General features: G+C 36.9%; 1 protein-coding gene across 7 annotated transcripts in view; it reads right to left on the bottom strand.

Moving 5' to 3' along the window:
• Positions 1–15,054, bottom strand: part of RUNDC3B (RUN domain containing 3B) — a 156,123-nt gene that overhangs the window by 117,583 nt on the left and 23,486 nt on the right. For all 7 annotated transcript variants that reach the window (XR_006334842.1, XM_043871731.1, XM_043871726.1 and 4 more), the window contains exon 2: positions 12,671–12,786. Coding sequence is in view for 5 of the 7 variants with exons in the window: in XM_043871726.1 (XP_043727661.1) it covers positions 12,671–12,786 (116 nt within the window). In the remaining 2 variants the exon portion in view is untranslated. The remainder of the gene's footprint in view (positions 1–12,670; positions 12,787–15,054) is intronic.

Raw genomic sequence — 15,054 nt, 5'->3', positions numbered from 1 at the left:
GACAAAGAGGAAGAGAAAAAAGATCTCCAAAATAATTAAGAAAATGGCAATAGGAACATACATATACATACTTACTTTAAATGTAAATGGATTAAAAGCTCCAACCAAAAGACACAGACTGCCTGAATGGATATAAAATCAGACCCATATATATACTATCTACAAGAGACCCACTTCAGATCTAGGAACACATTCAGACTGAAAGTGAGGGGACAGAAAAAGGTATTTCATACAAATGAAAATCAAAAGAAAGCAACATAGCAATGTCCTTCTGAAACTCCTCCCAAAAACTACAGAGCAAAGAACAGTCCTAAGCTCATTTTAGAGGTCATCATCACCCTGAGACCAAAACCAGACAAAGATACCACAAAAAAGAAAATTACAGGCCAATTATCACTAATGAACATAGATGTAAAAATCCTCAACGAAGTACTAGCAAACCAAATCCAACAGTACATTAAAAGGATCATACACCATGATCAAGTGGGATTTATCCTAGGGAAATAAGGATTCTTCAATATATGCAAATCAATCAATGTGATACACCCCATTAGCAAACTGAAGAATAAAAACCACATGATTATCTCAATAGATGCAGAAAAAACTTTTAGCAAAATTCAACACCCATTTATGTTAAAAAAAAAACTCTCTAGAGAGTGAGTACAGAGGGAATCTACCTCAACAAACGAAGGTCATATACAACAAACCCACAGCTAACATCATTCTCAATAGTGAAAAAATAAAAGCATTTCCTCAAAGATCAGGAACAGGACAAGGGACGTTTACTCCCACCACATTTATTGAACATAATTTTGGATACCCTAGCCAAGGCAATCAAAGAAGAAAATGAAATAAAAGGAATCCAAATTGGGAAAGAAGTAAAACTGTCACTGTCTGTAGATGACATGATAGTACACACAGAAAACCCTAAAGACACCACCAAACTACTAGAGCTCATCCATGAATTTGGTAAAGTTGCAGGGCACAAAATTAGTAAACAAATCTTTTGCATTCCTATATACTAACAATGAAAGATCAGAAAGAAAAACAAGGAAACAATCCCATTTACTGTCACATCTGAAAGAATGAAATACCCAGGAATAAACCTATATAAGGAGGCAAAAGACCTGTAGTCATAAAACTATGAAACAATGATGAAAGAAATCAAAGATGACAAGCAAACATAAGATATACCATGTCCTTGGATTGGAAAAATGACAATATTGTCAAAATAATTATACTACCCAAAGCAATCTAGAGAGTCAATGAATTCATATCAAATTAGCAGTGGTATTTTTTCACAGAACTAGAACAAAAAAAGTTTTCAATTTGTATGGAAATACAAAAGACCCTCAATAGCCAAAACAATCTTGAGAAAGAAAAATACAGTGGGAGGAATCAGGCTCCCTGACTTCAGACTACACTACAAAGTATTTGATCATCAAAACAGTATGGTACTGGCACAAAAACAGATAAGATAGATTAATGGAACAGAAGAGAAAGTGTAGAGATAAAGCTATGCACCCTGGTCAACTAATAAGACAAACTAGTGAAGAATAAAATAATGGAGAAAAGCCAGTCTCTAATAAGTGGTGCTGGGAAAACTGGACAGCATGTAAAAGAATAGAACTAGAACATTCTTTAACATCATACACAAAAATAAACTCAAAATGGATCAAATACCTAAAGATAAGATCCAGACACTATAAAACTCTTAAGAGTAAAACAGGCAGAACACACTATAACATAAACCAGAACAACATCTTTTTGGATCCACCTCCTAGAGTAATAAAAACAAAAATTAACAAACGGGACCCTTTTAAACTTAAAAGTTTTTGCACAACAAAAGAAAGCATAAACAAAATGAAAACCATTTTCACAAAATGGGAGAAAATATTTGCAAACAAAGAGACCAACAAGGGATTAATCTCCAAAATACACAAACAGCTCATGCAACTCAATATAAAGAAATAAACAACTCAACCAAAAAATAGGAGGAAGATCTAAACAGACATTTCTCCAAAGACGACATACAGATGGCCAAAAGCACATGAAAAGATCCTCAACATCACTAATAATTAGAGAAATGAAAATCAAAACTACAATGACAGCCTCATACCAGTCAGAATGGCCAACAACAAAAGTATACAAATAATAATGCTGGAGAGGGTGTGGAGAAAAAGGAACCCTCCTGCACTGTTGGCAGGAACATAAATTCGTACAACTATTATGGAGAACACTATGGAGGTTCCTTAAAAAAATTAAATATAGAACTACCATACGACCCAGCAATTCCACTTCTGTGCACAAATCTGGAGAAAACCATACTTCCAAAAGATATATGCACCCCAATGCTCACTGCAGCACTATTTACAATGGCCAAGACATGGAAGCACCTAATATCCACTGACAGAGGGATGGATAAGGAAATGCGGTACATGTATACAGTGAACTATTACTCAGTCATAAAAAGAATGAAATAATGCCGTTAACAGTTTCAGTGAGTAATAACCAGGAACACCCTTCACTGTCAAGTAGAAAATGAACTTTGTATCTACAGGAACAAAAAAGTATTTAAAAGCCAGGGCTACAGGATGCAAATGGGTGAATTTAAGTGTAAAAAAATGGGAAACTCAGAAAAAAGGGGATCTAAACTCATTGGAAAAGATCCTGATGCTGGGAAGGCAGGGGGAGAAGTGGACGACAGAGGACGAGATGGCTGGATGGCATCACCGACTCGATGGACATGAGTTTGAGTAAACTCCGGGAGTTGGTGATAGACAGGGAGGCCTGGCGCTCTGCAATTCATGGGGTCGCAAACAGTCGGACACGACTGAGCAACTGAACTGAACTTTAAAAATATATACATAATAAATGATATACTGTATTACCTAAATATGAATCTATTAAATATCACAGTGATTATATATTATTATATGTGATATAGTATCCAGATATATATATATACACACACACACCTGAGTGTTTTTCACTTTTAAGACGTTTTCCTGGCATATAGCTGATTCACTGTGCTGTCTTAGTTTCTGTCTGTACAGCACAGTTACCAGTTGCACACACAGCCGCACTCTTAGATCCTTTTCCCACACAGGTCCTTACAGAGCACTGAGCTGAGTTCCCTGGCACCACTGTTTCTTATTCATCTTTAACTGAAAACCATCGTTTCAATTCTCCAACCTCATTACTACACATAAGCAACGCTCAAGTTCTACAGATACATATACCTTTTTTTCCTGCCATGACACATGGCTTGTGGGATCTGAGCTCCCCAGCCAGGGATTAAACCCAGACGGTGGCAGTGAAAGCACGCTGTCCCAACCCCTGGACCACCAGTGAAGTCCCCAGTCCTGTAGACTCTGCTCGCACAACACCCCTGTCTTCACTTCCATTCCCCCTGCCATCCAGTTCGGACTATCATTACCTTTCAACCAGCCTTCTCTTAACAAACAGTTCTGACTCCCTACCGATAGGCTCTCCTAACTCCCAAAGTGTCTAGATATCGTTTCCACATTAATGTGTTGATGCTGATATATTCTTCTGAAACACTTTGAATAACTTGACACTATTTTGTCCAACTTTAAACTTCAGGTAATTCAAAGTGGTTCAAAAAGTAATCCCAACTTATCTTTCTACCCTTACTCTGCCCTTCTGCATACAGAATTTACCTGGGCAAAGCAAAAGAAACTCCTCAGTATTTCCTGGACATAACTCATTTCCTCTCTCCATTGCTACCTATGATTTATTCCTTATATTCGAATGCCTGCATCTTGACCTAGACATCTCAAATGAAATCTCTTTCAGAAGTTTTTTCTTGATCACTGCCAACAGAGGAAGTCTTGCCATTTTTGACTCTTCAAGAGATCTGAGTATTTTTTAATTACATGACAATAGAAACTATGTAAAAGGAACTAATGAATACTTACTATTGGTGCCAGACTTGTTTACCTGACAACATCACACACTTGGACCATTAAGTTTAACTGCTCACTCAAATCAAAAACAAAGGATAATGATAACTCTCAAAGAAGAAAAGAAGAGAAAAGTTTGGAACTCTCCATAGAGACAGCAAAAATTTGTCCTTGGAATGGAAAGCAGGAATTTAAGGAAAATCTTCTCTCCTCCCAACACAAAAGTAGAAATACTAGATAAAATATAATAAATACACTTTTAAACATGGCAAACACATGGGAAAAAAACTCACAGAAATCCTTAAGAGGCCAAAAATGAAAAATAAACAGAAAATAAGAGACTCTATAAAACCCTAAAACTGAATGCATCAAAATAGACTCAAAATACAGAAAGCAAAAATAGATATACCTATAAGAATAACTTAATAAATTCATCAGAATAATACTTTAAAACTTCTGTTATTAATAGATCAAACTGACAAAAATGTGACTAGTATTTGAAAAACATAATCAAGAATTGGGAGAATACAAATTCTTCTCAATATAGAACATTTATTGAAACTAATAATAAAACATTTATTGAAACTTAGTGTATGCACTAAGCCATTGAGCAAATCTTATAAATTTCAAAAATATCTGCCCTACAGACCAAATTCTCTGATCATAAGTCAATTAACATAGAAATAAAAGTGAAAATGGAAAAGCTATTTTCAGAAACATTAAAAATGAACTTCCAAATAACACAGATGCTAAAGAAGAAATAATAAAAAGTAAAAATTACTTAAAAATGGATATTAGTAAAAAGAAAACATATCCAAACTTCTAAATGTAGCCAAAGCAGCATTTGGAGAGAAGGTTAAAAATCAAGAAGGCCAAAAAAAAAAAATCAACAAGGCCAAAAACAAAGCTATTTGTTTTATAAGTCTATTTGAAAGACTAATAAAATTAACAAATCTCTGGCAATAGTGCTCATGAAAAAAGAGAAAAAACTAATAATCAATATTAGTGGTATAAAAGGGGACATCTGTGTAGAAAATAATACCAGGGAGTCACTAATAGAGCTTTTGTTTATTCTTTAACAGCAACCTGAATCAAATGCAGGTGGCCCTCTGTATCCATGGATTCAACCAACCATGGATGGGGAAAAGAAAATTTTAATTCCAGAAACTTCCAAAAAGCAAAACTTGAATTTACCAGGTGCTGACAACTATCTACATAGCATTTACACTGTTTTAGGCATTATAAGTAATCTACAGATGATTCAAATTACACAGGAGGATGTGTGTAGGTTATATGTAAATACTACGCCATTTTATATAAGGGACTTGGGCATCTGTGGATTTTGGCATCCAGGAGGTCCTGAGAACCAATCCTCCAAGGATTTCTAGGAACAACTATATACCATATCCTTCAGAGGAGGGGGATGGCTGGTAAACGATGAAGAGAGGGAGTAGGTTTTTTTGAAAAGCAGAATCGTAGCTTCTAACAATGCCACAAGGATGAACATGTGACTTATCTTTAGATCTCTTCGGTGAGCTTTGACGTTTTTTAAACCATTCAGTTGAATTCATCTATTTTAAGTGCATCACAATGAAAGGAAAAATGGCAACTAGAGGTTAAATAATTAAGAGGATATAGAGGAAACTGACGAGTGTAGAAAAGAATATAGAAATCAACAACCTAAATAGACTGATAAGCATTAAGCAAGTAAATTAGCCACTAAACTGCATTTGTGTATGCACACGGTCTTGTCCCTGCCCCACTCGACCCAGAGTTTTTACTGGCAAATTCTCCCTAATAGATGATTTCAAGATTATGCAAAATTCTTACAAAGAATAATAAAAGATAAAACACCTTCATTTATTTAATGAGGTGTATATAATCTTGATAACAACAACAAAAAAAAAGTACCAAGTACCAAACAGAAAAATGATAAATTTTGCTCATAAACTCAGAATCAAAACTTACCACTAGGGCTTCCCTGGTGGCTCAGTGGTAAGGAATCTGCCTGCCAATGCAGGAGACACAGGTTCAACCCCTGGTCTGCGAGGATTCCACATGCCGCAGAGCAACTAGGCCTGTGTACCCCAACTACTGAGCTTGCGCTCCAGAGGCCAGGAGCCACAACTCCCCAGCCCACGGGCCACAACTCCCGAAGCCTGCACTCGGGAGCCCGACAGGAGAAGCCACTGCAATGAGAAGCCCACGCACCGCAACTAAACAACAGCCCCTGCCTGCCACAACTAGAGAAAAGCCCGCAGAGCAACCGAGAGTCAGCAGAGCCAAAAGGAAAAAAATACTACATCCTAAATTTTATGAAGTATAGTAAAATAACACATGAGGTCCAAATTAGATTTTTCCCAAGGATATATGGGTGAATAAACATTAGAAAAACTACTGATGTAATTATTCACATTAAACAATTAAAGACTACTCATTCCAGAAAAGATAAAGTACATGCTCTCTCCTTCTGCTAAATACAATCCTAAACCCTGACATTATATATAAAACAAAGCGAAGAAGATTCTGAAGCTGGAGAATTAAAAAAAAGGACCAACTAGGGACCTTGGAACTCAAGAAATGACACAGCAGTTAAGTCCCTTTGTAACCTGAAAAACAGACTTGCTTTCTCCTCTTAAATTTTCTCAATTAAATTTGATGATGGAAAGAAAAATTCTAACACTGTCCAATGTGGTTCTAAATGTATGTACAGGAAATGGCTAAAATAATTTATAAATGGGGTGAGTAATGTTCATGAAGAAAGGTAAAGTTTTTAAGTTTCAGATTGGAAAATGATGATACCAACAGACCATGACAAGTTATGTATATATAATACCTAGAGCAACCACTACTATACACACACACACACAAAGAGATACACTCAAAAACACTATCCATAAATAAAGATGGAATTCTAAAAAGTTTTCAACAATTCACAGGAAATAGGAAAAAGATAGAGAAACCAAAAGCAGAGGGAACAAACAAAAAACTACAAAATAAAAGGAAACTTTCTTGAGTCTGTATGTTTACATCTTTTGCCAAATTTCAGAAAATTTCAGTCATTATTTAAGTCCATTTAGAGTCTAGTCCTTGTTCTCTTCTTCAAGGACTCTGATGGCAAGAATTTTAGACTTTTTTTTTTTTTTAATTTTTTTATTAGTTGGAGGCTAATTACTTCACAACATTTCAGTGGGTTTTGTCATACATTGATATGAATCAGCCATAGATTTACACTTATTCCCCATCCCGATCCCCCCTCCCACCTCCCTCTCCACCCGATTCCTCTGGGTCTTCCCAGTGTACCAGGCCCGAGCACTTGTCTCATGCATCCCACCTGGGTTGGTGATCTGTTTCACCATAGATAGTATACATGCTGTTCTTTTGAAACATCCCACCCTCACCTTCTCCCACAGAGTTCAAAAGTCTGTTCTGTACTTCTGTGTCTCTTTTTCTGTTTTGCATATAGGGTTATCATTACCATCTTTCTAAATTCCATATATATGTGTTAGTATGCTGTAATGTTCTTTATCTTTCTGGCTTACTTCACTCTGTATAAGGGGCTCCAGTTTCATCCATCTCATTAGGACTGGTTCAAATGAATTCTTTTTGACGGCTGAGTAATATTCCATGGTGTATATGTACCACAGCTTCCTTATCCATTCATCTGCTGATGGGCATCTAGGTTGCTTCCATGTCCTGGCTATTATAAACAGTGCTGCGATGAACACTGGGGTGCATGTGTCTCTTTCAGATCTGGTTTCCTCAGTGTGTATGCCCAGAAGTGGTATTGCTGGGTCATATGGCAGTTCTATTTCCAGTTTTTTAAGGAATCTCCACACTGTTTTCCATAGTGGCTGTACTAGTTTGCATTCCCACCAACAGTGTAAGAGGGTTCCCTTTTCTCCACACCCTCTCCAGCATTTATTGCTTGTAGACCTTTTGTTATGATCCCACAGATCCCTGAGGCTTTTTGTTTAAGGCTCTTCTCTCTAACTTTAGATTATTTTGAGTCTCTGTTATTCAATTAGGAAGTTTCCATTGCTTTGTCTTCCAGTTCACTGACTGTTTCCTCTTCCCCCTCCACTTTCTTATTGAGCCTAACCATAGAACTTTTCATTTTGGTTTTGTACTTTTCTGTATCAAAATTTCTACTTGTATCTTCTTTTTATCTTCTATTTCTTTGCAGTGTTTTTCTACTTTTTCACTTGTTTCAAGAATGTTTGTAATTGCTCAGTGAAGCATTTTTATCATGACTGATTTGTGATCTGTAGCAGTAATTCTAACACCTTTCATCATCTCAGTGTTGACATCTATTGCCTTTTGTTACACACCTTCCTGCTTCTTGGTATGAAAAGCCATCTTCGAATGAAACCTGGATATGTTCATACTGTGTTATCAGACTATGGATCTTATGGAAACCCTCTGTTTTCACTGGCTTTCTGTGACCCTGCCCACGCAGGGGAAGCTCGGGGTGGAAGGCACCACACTTCATTGCTGACACGTGGAGGGAGAAGCCCAAGCTCCCTGGGGCCTCACTGACATCTGAGGGAGGAGTCCTCATTAGCCTTGGGTGGAGGTGGGAGGACAGGCTGACTGACAAGGCACTGGGAGCAGCCTCATCACTGCTGGGCGACGGTCGAAGACATAACCCTCTAATACTCCTCTGCTGACACGACCTCATTGCTGCTGGGTGGGGATCAAAATCCAGGCGAGAAGACGAGGCTCACAACCAGCGAGGACGGAAGACGCGCCAGCTCTCTGCTTGGTCTCCTCCGATACCACACTGTGGTGCTGCTGAGATGCTCTGTTCTCGTGAGGATAGAATTCTAAGCTCTCCATTCAGCCTCTTCAGGTCCAGGTTGGGGTAATGCCAGTTTTTCTGTAGTATTTGGCTAAAAGGGAGCAGACTGTGTCTAAAGAGTCTCCTATCTTGCCAGGCTGTTCTATTCCTTCTATTCCTGGTCTTGTAGCTAGAGACAGCAGATCTTTGTCAGACTGTGTGTGTATGGGCATCCTCCTACACCCTGTTGATGCCTACAGGCTACTGGCTTATCCAGTACTCAGTGTGGGATATAAAGCAAGCAGAAAATCCAAGAGACCTGCCACTATGCCATTCTTAAGGAACCAAAGTCCCTAGACTTCCTCTCCCTACCTTTCAGGGTCTTGTGTTTTATAGGTCCAGGGTTTAATGGGAGAAATAGGGGAAAGTATGTCCACTTTATCTTCCTGAAAGTAGAAATCCTTCTCAATTTTATTTTTATAGCCACTGCATCTATTTCTAGAATGAATGATGAGAGGGACTTTCCTGGTGGTCCATGGGCTAAGACTCCCAATGCAGGGAACCCGGTGTCCACCCCTGGTCAAGGAACTAGATATCACATGCTGCAACTCAGAGTTTGCATGCCACAACTAAAATCCCACATGCCACAACTGAAAGATCTCGCAAAAGGCAAATGGCTTCCCTGGTAGCTCAGATGGTAAAGAATCTGCCTGCAATGTCAGAGACCTGGGTTCAATCCCTGGGTGGGGAAGATCCCCTAGAGGACGGCATGGAAACCCACTCCGATATTCTTGCCTGGAGAATCCCACGGACAGAGGAGCCTGGCAGGTCGCAAATGACTCAGGAACTAACACTTTCATATGACAGCTAAGACCTGGTACAGCCAAATAAATAAGTATTTTTTAAAAAATAAATGAAGAGAATGATTAGGAAAATAATACTTCATTTGTCACTATCAAACTTGATCTCTGGCAACTGATTTAGAGAATCTAAAACATAAGACGAGCAACAGTTAAGCTTTTAGAAGCTTTGGGATTTTACTTGGCCTTTACTTAAACATGAACAAAAGTTTGATGTGGGAATCAGGAAGTCACTGTAATCTCAAACTCCAACCAACACAGAAGTTAGCCTATCTGAAGCACTTTCCTCAGCTCTGAGTACCAGATTTTAAGATGCAGTAAACCAATGATAAACCCAAAGAATGAGACTATAGTGGTTCCAGAAGACGGAAAGAACTAGAGATACTTCACCTGAAGAAAGAAAAGGGGAACTAAGGTAAAAGGATTATGTAATAGCAACTTTCAACATGTAGTAGGCTCACAATTTTAAAAAGAGGCAGAAAAGCACGGTCACCTAAGCTGACTTCTTATATTATACATCAGAATTTTCTAACAATCTGAACTGCCTAAAAAATAATGGCCTTCTGTACTATCCTTTGTTCCCCGATATCAGAAGTATTCAAATGAAGACCGTATGTCCACCAGCCAGAAATATCGCTGGGTGGATTGCTTCAGTAGGAGACAGACTAGTGATTTTGAAGCTATGATTAATGGTGCTGCCTGAAGTGGTACTGTGGAGGTGGGGTGTGATTGCTGCTGAGCTGGCAAAATGCCTGATATTCCCACCCGGCTTCAACAAGACCTTCCACTTACATATCCAGCATCTGCAGCGGCTTTTATTAGGGGACGTGGAAGTGAGTTGGAGAAAAGGATTATGCTTTAGAGCAAAAGTTAAAAAATGACTGAAGTGAAGACATGAACTAAGGCCTCTCTGAACTTTCCATTCTGTGATCAATTCTCAGCTCTCAGCTACATTCCAGAAAAGTAAGATCATCATCTTATTACAGAATTACTGCAGACGACATTAATATATGTGATTTTAAAAGTCTTGTTTTTTTTGTAATGGGGCTGTTAGAGTGAATGAAGCTCTCTTTGCTAACTGTATCAGCACAGCCTATAGTGAGCCTGGGGTGAAATTCTGTTTTTCCTCTGAAAAAAACTGATAAACTAAATGCCTTTTTATTAAAAAAATAAAAAGTAGCTACAGAAAATTAAGCCTCGTAAACACAGGAAATTATACATTTTAAACTTGTACTTCTATCAAGGAAAGAATAGAAAAAATTAGCTGTTACATTAACTAGATTCTAAGTGAACACACTATATTATCAAAATAAGCATATAACTTTTGCAAAATTAAAGGCAATTTGTTAATTATTAGAATAGCAAAAAATGGACAGTACTATATGAAACTTTCTAGACACCTGAATCTTTAATAAACTACCTCATCATGAAAGTTACAGATCATTTCATGATTCATATCCATACTAACAACAGTGACCACCATAGTTGATCTACAGGAAGTTTTTTAAAACCATGTTTTGAATTATTAATCTTACCAAGCTTAAAAAATTCACAGATTTCAGAATCATCTTTCTTACTGTCATTCTAGTGGAATTCTTATCCATAAAATAACTAGAGATTGTATTCTCAACATGGCAGTCCACTGGCTTCTACAGAAATAACATTTATGGTGAAGAAGTCAGTCTAAAGGTCTATGATGTGTATTTTGCTGAGGCATGATTCAGAAGATGGCAGAGAGATGTGCCACTTATATGGTAGTGAGTCTACCCCATCACTCAGCATGGCTAGATCAACATGTAGTTTATGTATTTTGTGAACAAATTACATGCTAAATGGTATACCAAATCAAGGGAATTGAGGTCTTATGATAAAACCTTTGTGGAACATTAAGATACCTTAAACACCATCGTATTTCATATGTTTTAAAATATTATTTGTAAATTTACATATAAAATTTAAAAAATGATAGCACAATATAGTAACTATGAAAATATTTTCAAAATATTTTCAGACATTTTGCTTTCATAAAAACTTATTTTCTCATAAAGGGTAATGTGGAAAAATTAGAAAATATTGAGTAGCAAAAATAAGAAAAATAAATAACCCTTTAAATATACTGAACAATGAACTTTAACAGAAAAGCACCAGTGATTTTTACGGATCCCATTTTAAGATGCAAAGGGCTGAATGAATTCAGATTTTGTTACCCCATTTAACATTTAATTAAATTCAACCGTTTATTGTAAGACTATAGGACTGCTCAACTGATTTAAATAATTATACTAAAACTTGATGCTTTCAGCACTAAAAAGCAAAAAACAGACTTAATTTCAGATTAAATTTGAGATGCTCATAAACTATATCACCAAAATGTTACTTATTGGAAATTACTATACCATTAAGATCTTAAAGATAATAAAAACTTAAGTGAAAATATCTAATGATCAAATTTCCTTTAGGGAAACTAGACAACAGAATTAATGTGATAAAGTTATCATTTTTTACTACTAAAATTTATATACTACATACAATTTCTTGATGCTATCAGCTATATTTTACAGATGTATATTTTTAATTTAAAAGTATCATATGTCTGAAGGAACACAGTTTTCATTTTTTTCTTTTAAATTTTAAGAGATTTTTGTTTCTGACATAAATACATTTACTGATTTTTTTAAAGTCCAGCATCTCTTTTACATTGTTCTTCTTTAATCTACTTACTGCTAAATTTTCCAAAGATTTTGAATTTAATGAAGAAAAGATTTAGCAAACAATGCCTGGTGCTCCTCTGTAAACTGATTAAAATGCCACTAGTAATCTCTGAAGATGAGCTCCCTTTTAATTTAAGCTTTTATTTCAATTACATATAGAAAGTGAATCTGCTTCTTGTATGTGGCAATTAATATTCAACATTTTTAATGCATCCTGGAAATGGGTATAAATTGAAGAATAGGACATAGCCAAAAGATTAGGTGTTCTAAAATCAGTTTTTTGTTTCTCAAGATGCTGCAGTCTAAATCACACTAAGCCGTATAATTTCTAAAATCTCAAGCTTATTAATCACAGAACTGTTGGGAGAATAAACAATACATTAGTGCTATTACCTTTCAGCCGGTGACTTAGAATCTGTTCCAAAATGGCTGCAAAGTTGTTAAATTCAGGAGAAGAATCATCAATTGTCTCAAAGCAGGACCGATCAATCAGGGTCTTCACAGAAAACCTATGGGGGAAAAAAATCATTATTGCTTTTAAGTAAATGTGATTCATTCACCGAGTAGGAAAAATGGGAGGAAAGCAGTCTAGAGAAATATTACAGAAACGTCTTAAAAGATTATATGCTCTGGGGAGGTGGGAGGGGGGATCGGGATGGGGAATACATGTAAATCCATGGCTAATTCATGTCAATGTATGACAAAAACCACTACAATTTTGTAAAGTAATTAGCCTCCAACTAATAAAAATAAATGAAAAAAAAAAAAGAAAAAGAAATGGAAAAAAAAATAATATGCTCAGGGAAAAAAAAGGATAACAAATCTCCCTATCATTAGAATTAGTAAAAATAAAAAATAATAAAATAAAAAAGACTATATGCTCTGAAAACTCCATTTACTCAAATTCACTCTGTACACAGAAAATTTTACAGAAATATCAGCCTTTTTGACTTATATATTTACTATCTGTTGACTGCATTAAGACTTAGAAATAGTCCACTGTCCTCAGAACCATTAAAATCAGAATAAACAAAATGACCTAAATCATTAAGTCCAGAGCCATAATACATAACTTATAAGAGTTTAAGCATCAGACCAAAATGCTTTTAAGAGTTTTGGAGAACAAAATTGATTAAGATAGGATTTGAGTATTCATGAAGTGTAGATCCCAAGTTTTTATGAACTATAACAGGAAAACTTATAACTCTGTAAAGTACACTATATTTTTCCTTCTCTTCAGAATGTCCTTTGTCTCTATTTCTGACTGCCAAATACCAATGCATTTCCCAAGACTCAGCTTAAATGCCATCTTCTCAATGAAGAATTACCCTCTATATATCCCTAGCTCAAAGTAGCATCTTGTTTGTAGCTCCTTTAAGAGATGATTACAACTTATCTTACTGCTATTACTTGTGTTGTCTATCTCTATCTTATTAGAATACAAATTCCTTCAGGGCAGAAACATATCTTTTGTGTGTTTATATCTTCCTTAGCACATAGGACAATGACTTGAAAGATATACTCTTTAAGTACCAGTTGATATATCTGTAAGATCTACTTTGAGGGAATGGCAAAAAGGCCAATGTCACAGTAAGACAAAAAAGAAAGTTCATGATTTCTAACATGTATACCTTCCTGGAACCACAATCAAAATCAGGATCTGGAGCAGTTCTGCTGTCCCTAGCACTTCCCTCATGCGATCCCTGTATCATTGGAAAAGACCCTGATGCTGGGAAAGACTGAAGCAGGAGGAGAAGGGGACGACAGAAAAGAGCTGGTTGGATGGCATCACCGACTCCAAGGACATGAGTTTGGGCAAGCTCCGGGAGATGGTGAAGCACAGGGAAGCTGGCATGCTACAGTCGGGGTCGCAAAGAACAGGATACTAAAGAGCAACTGAACTGAACTGATCCCTTTATAAGCATACTATCCCTTTACAGCCACACCCTATGAAGGGTGACTGTCTAAGTAAAGACAATCAGTAGCCTAGGGAGAGAAGGGGTAATGATGAGAGCTGTTAAATAATTAGAAAGGTAAACTATGGACTTCCCAGGTGGCGCAAGTGGTAAAGAACCTGCCTGCCAATGCAGGAGACATGAGAGGTGCAGGTTCGATCCCTGGGTCCCAAAGATCCCCTGGACGAGGGCACGGCAACCCACTCCAGTATTCTTGCCTGGAGAATCCCATGGACAGAGGAGCCTGGTGGACTACAGTCCATGGGCTTGGAGAGTCAGACACAACTGAAGCGACTGAACGCGCGCGCGCACACACACACACACACACACACACACACACACGGGAGATAAAGGAGTACAAATTGTTCCTTAGGTTTTAGGCTTACTGGCAATGCTCATTCAATCAGGACAAAAAAATACAAGACCTGCGTATAAAGGCAAATATAAATATACTTTTTTCTATGAGTTAAACACAGGCAGTCCTCCCTCTGCACATGAAAATGTCTGTGCAAACTGAGATCATGCAGTGTGATCGCAATAATCAATAGAAACAATTACAATTATTCTGTGCCCTTCACAAATTTCTGTCAAAACATTAAAAACTCTCTGCCGGCTATAATGCACAGGGAAATGGAAAAAATAGTCAAACATTATTTAGTACACTGTAATTTAAAACATGAGCAATATTGAGAATTAAGGTGTCTTGTTTGTAAACACTTATCTAGAATAGTTTGAAAAGTGTTTACTTTCTCCTCATTGTATAATTTCAAATATGAGTGAGTATGTTGTCGAAGCCTGGGCAAACTGTCGTATGCTTTTCTA

This window comes from Cervus elaphus, chromosome 18 (assembly GCF_910594005.1).
Source record: "Cervus elaphus chromosome 18, mCerEla1.1, whole genome shotgun sequence".
NCBI classification, from domain to species: domain Eukaryota; kingdom Metazoa; phylum Chordata; class Mammalia; order Artiodactyla; family Cervidae; genus Cervus; species Cervus elaphus.
Note: the sequence above shows the minus strand (reverse complement) of the source record. Positions and strands in the feature narration are given on the sequence as shown.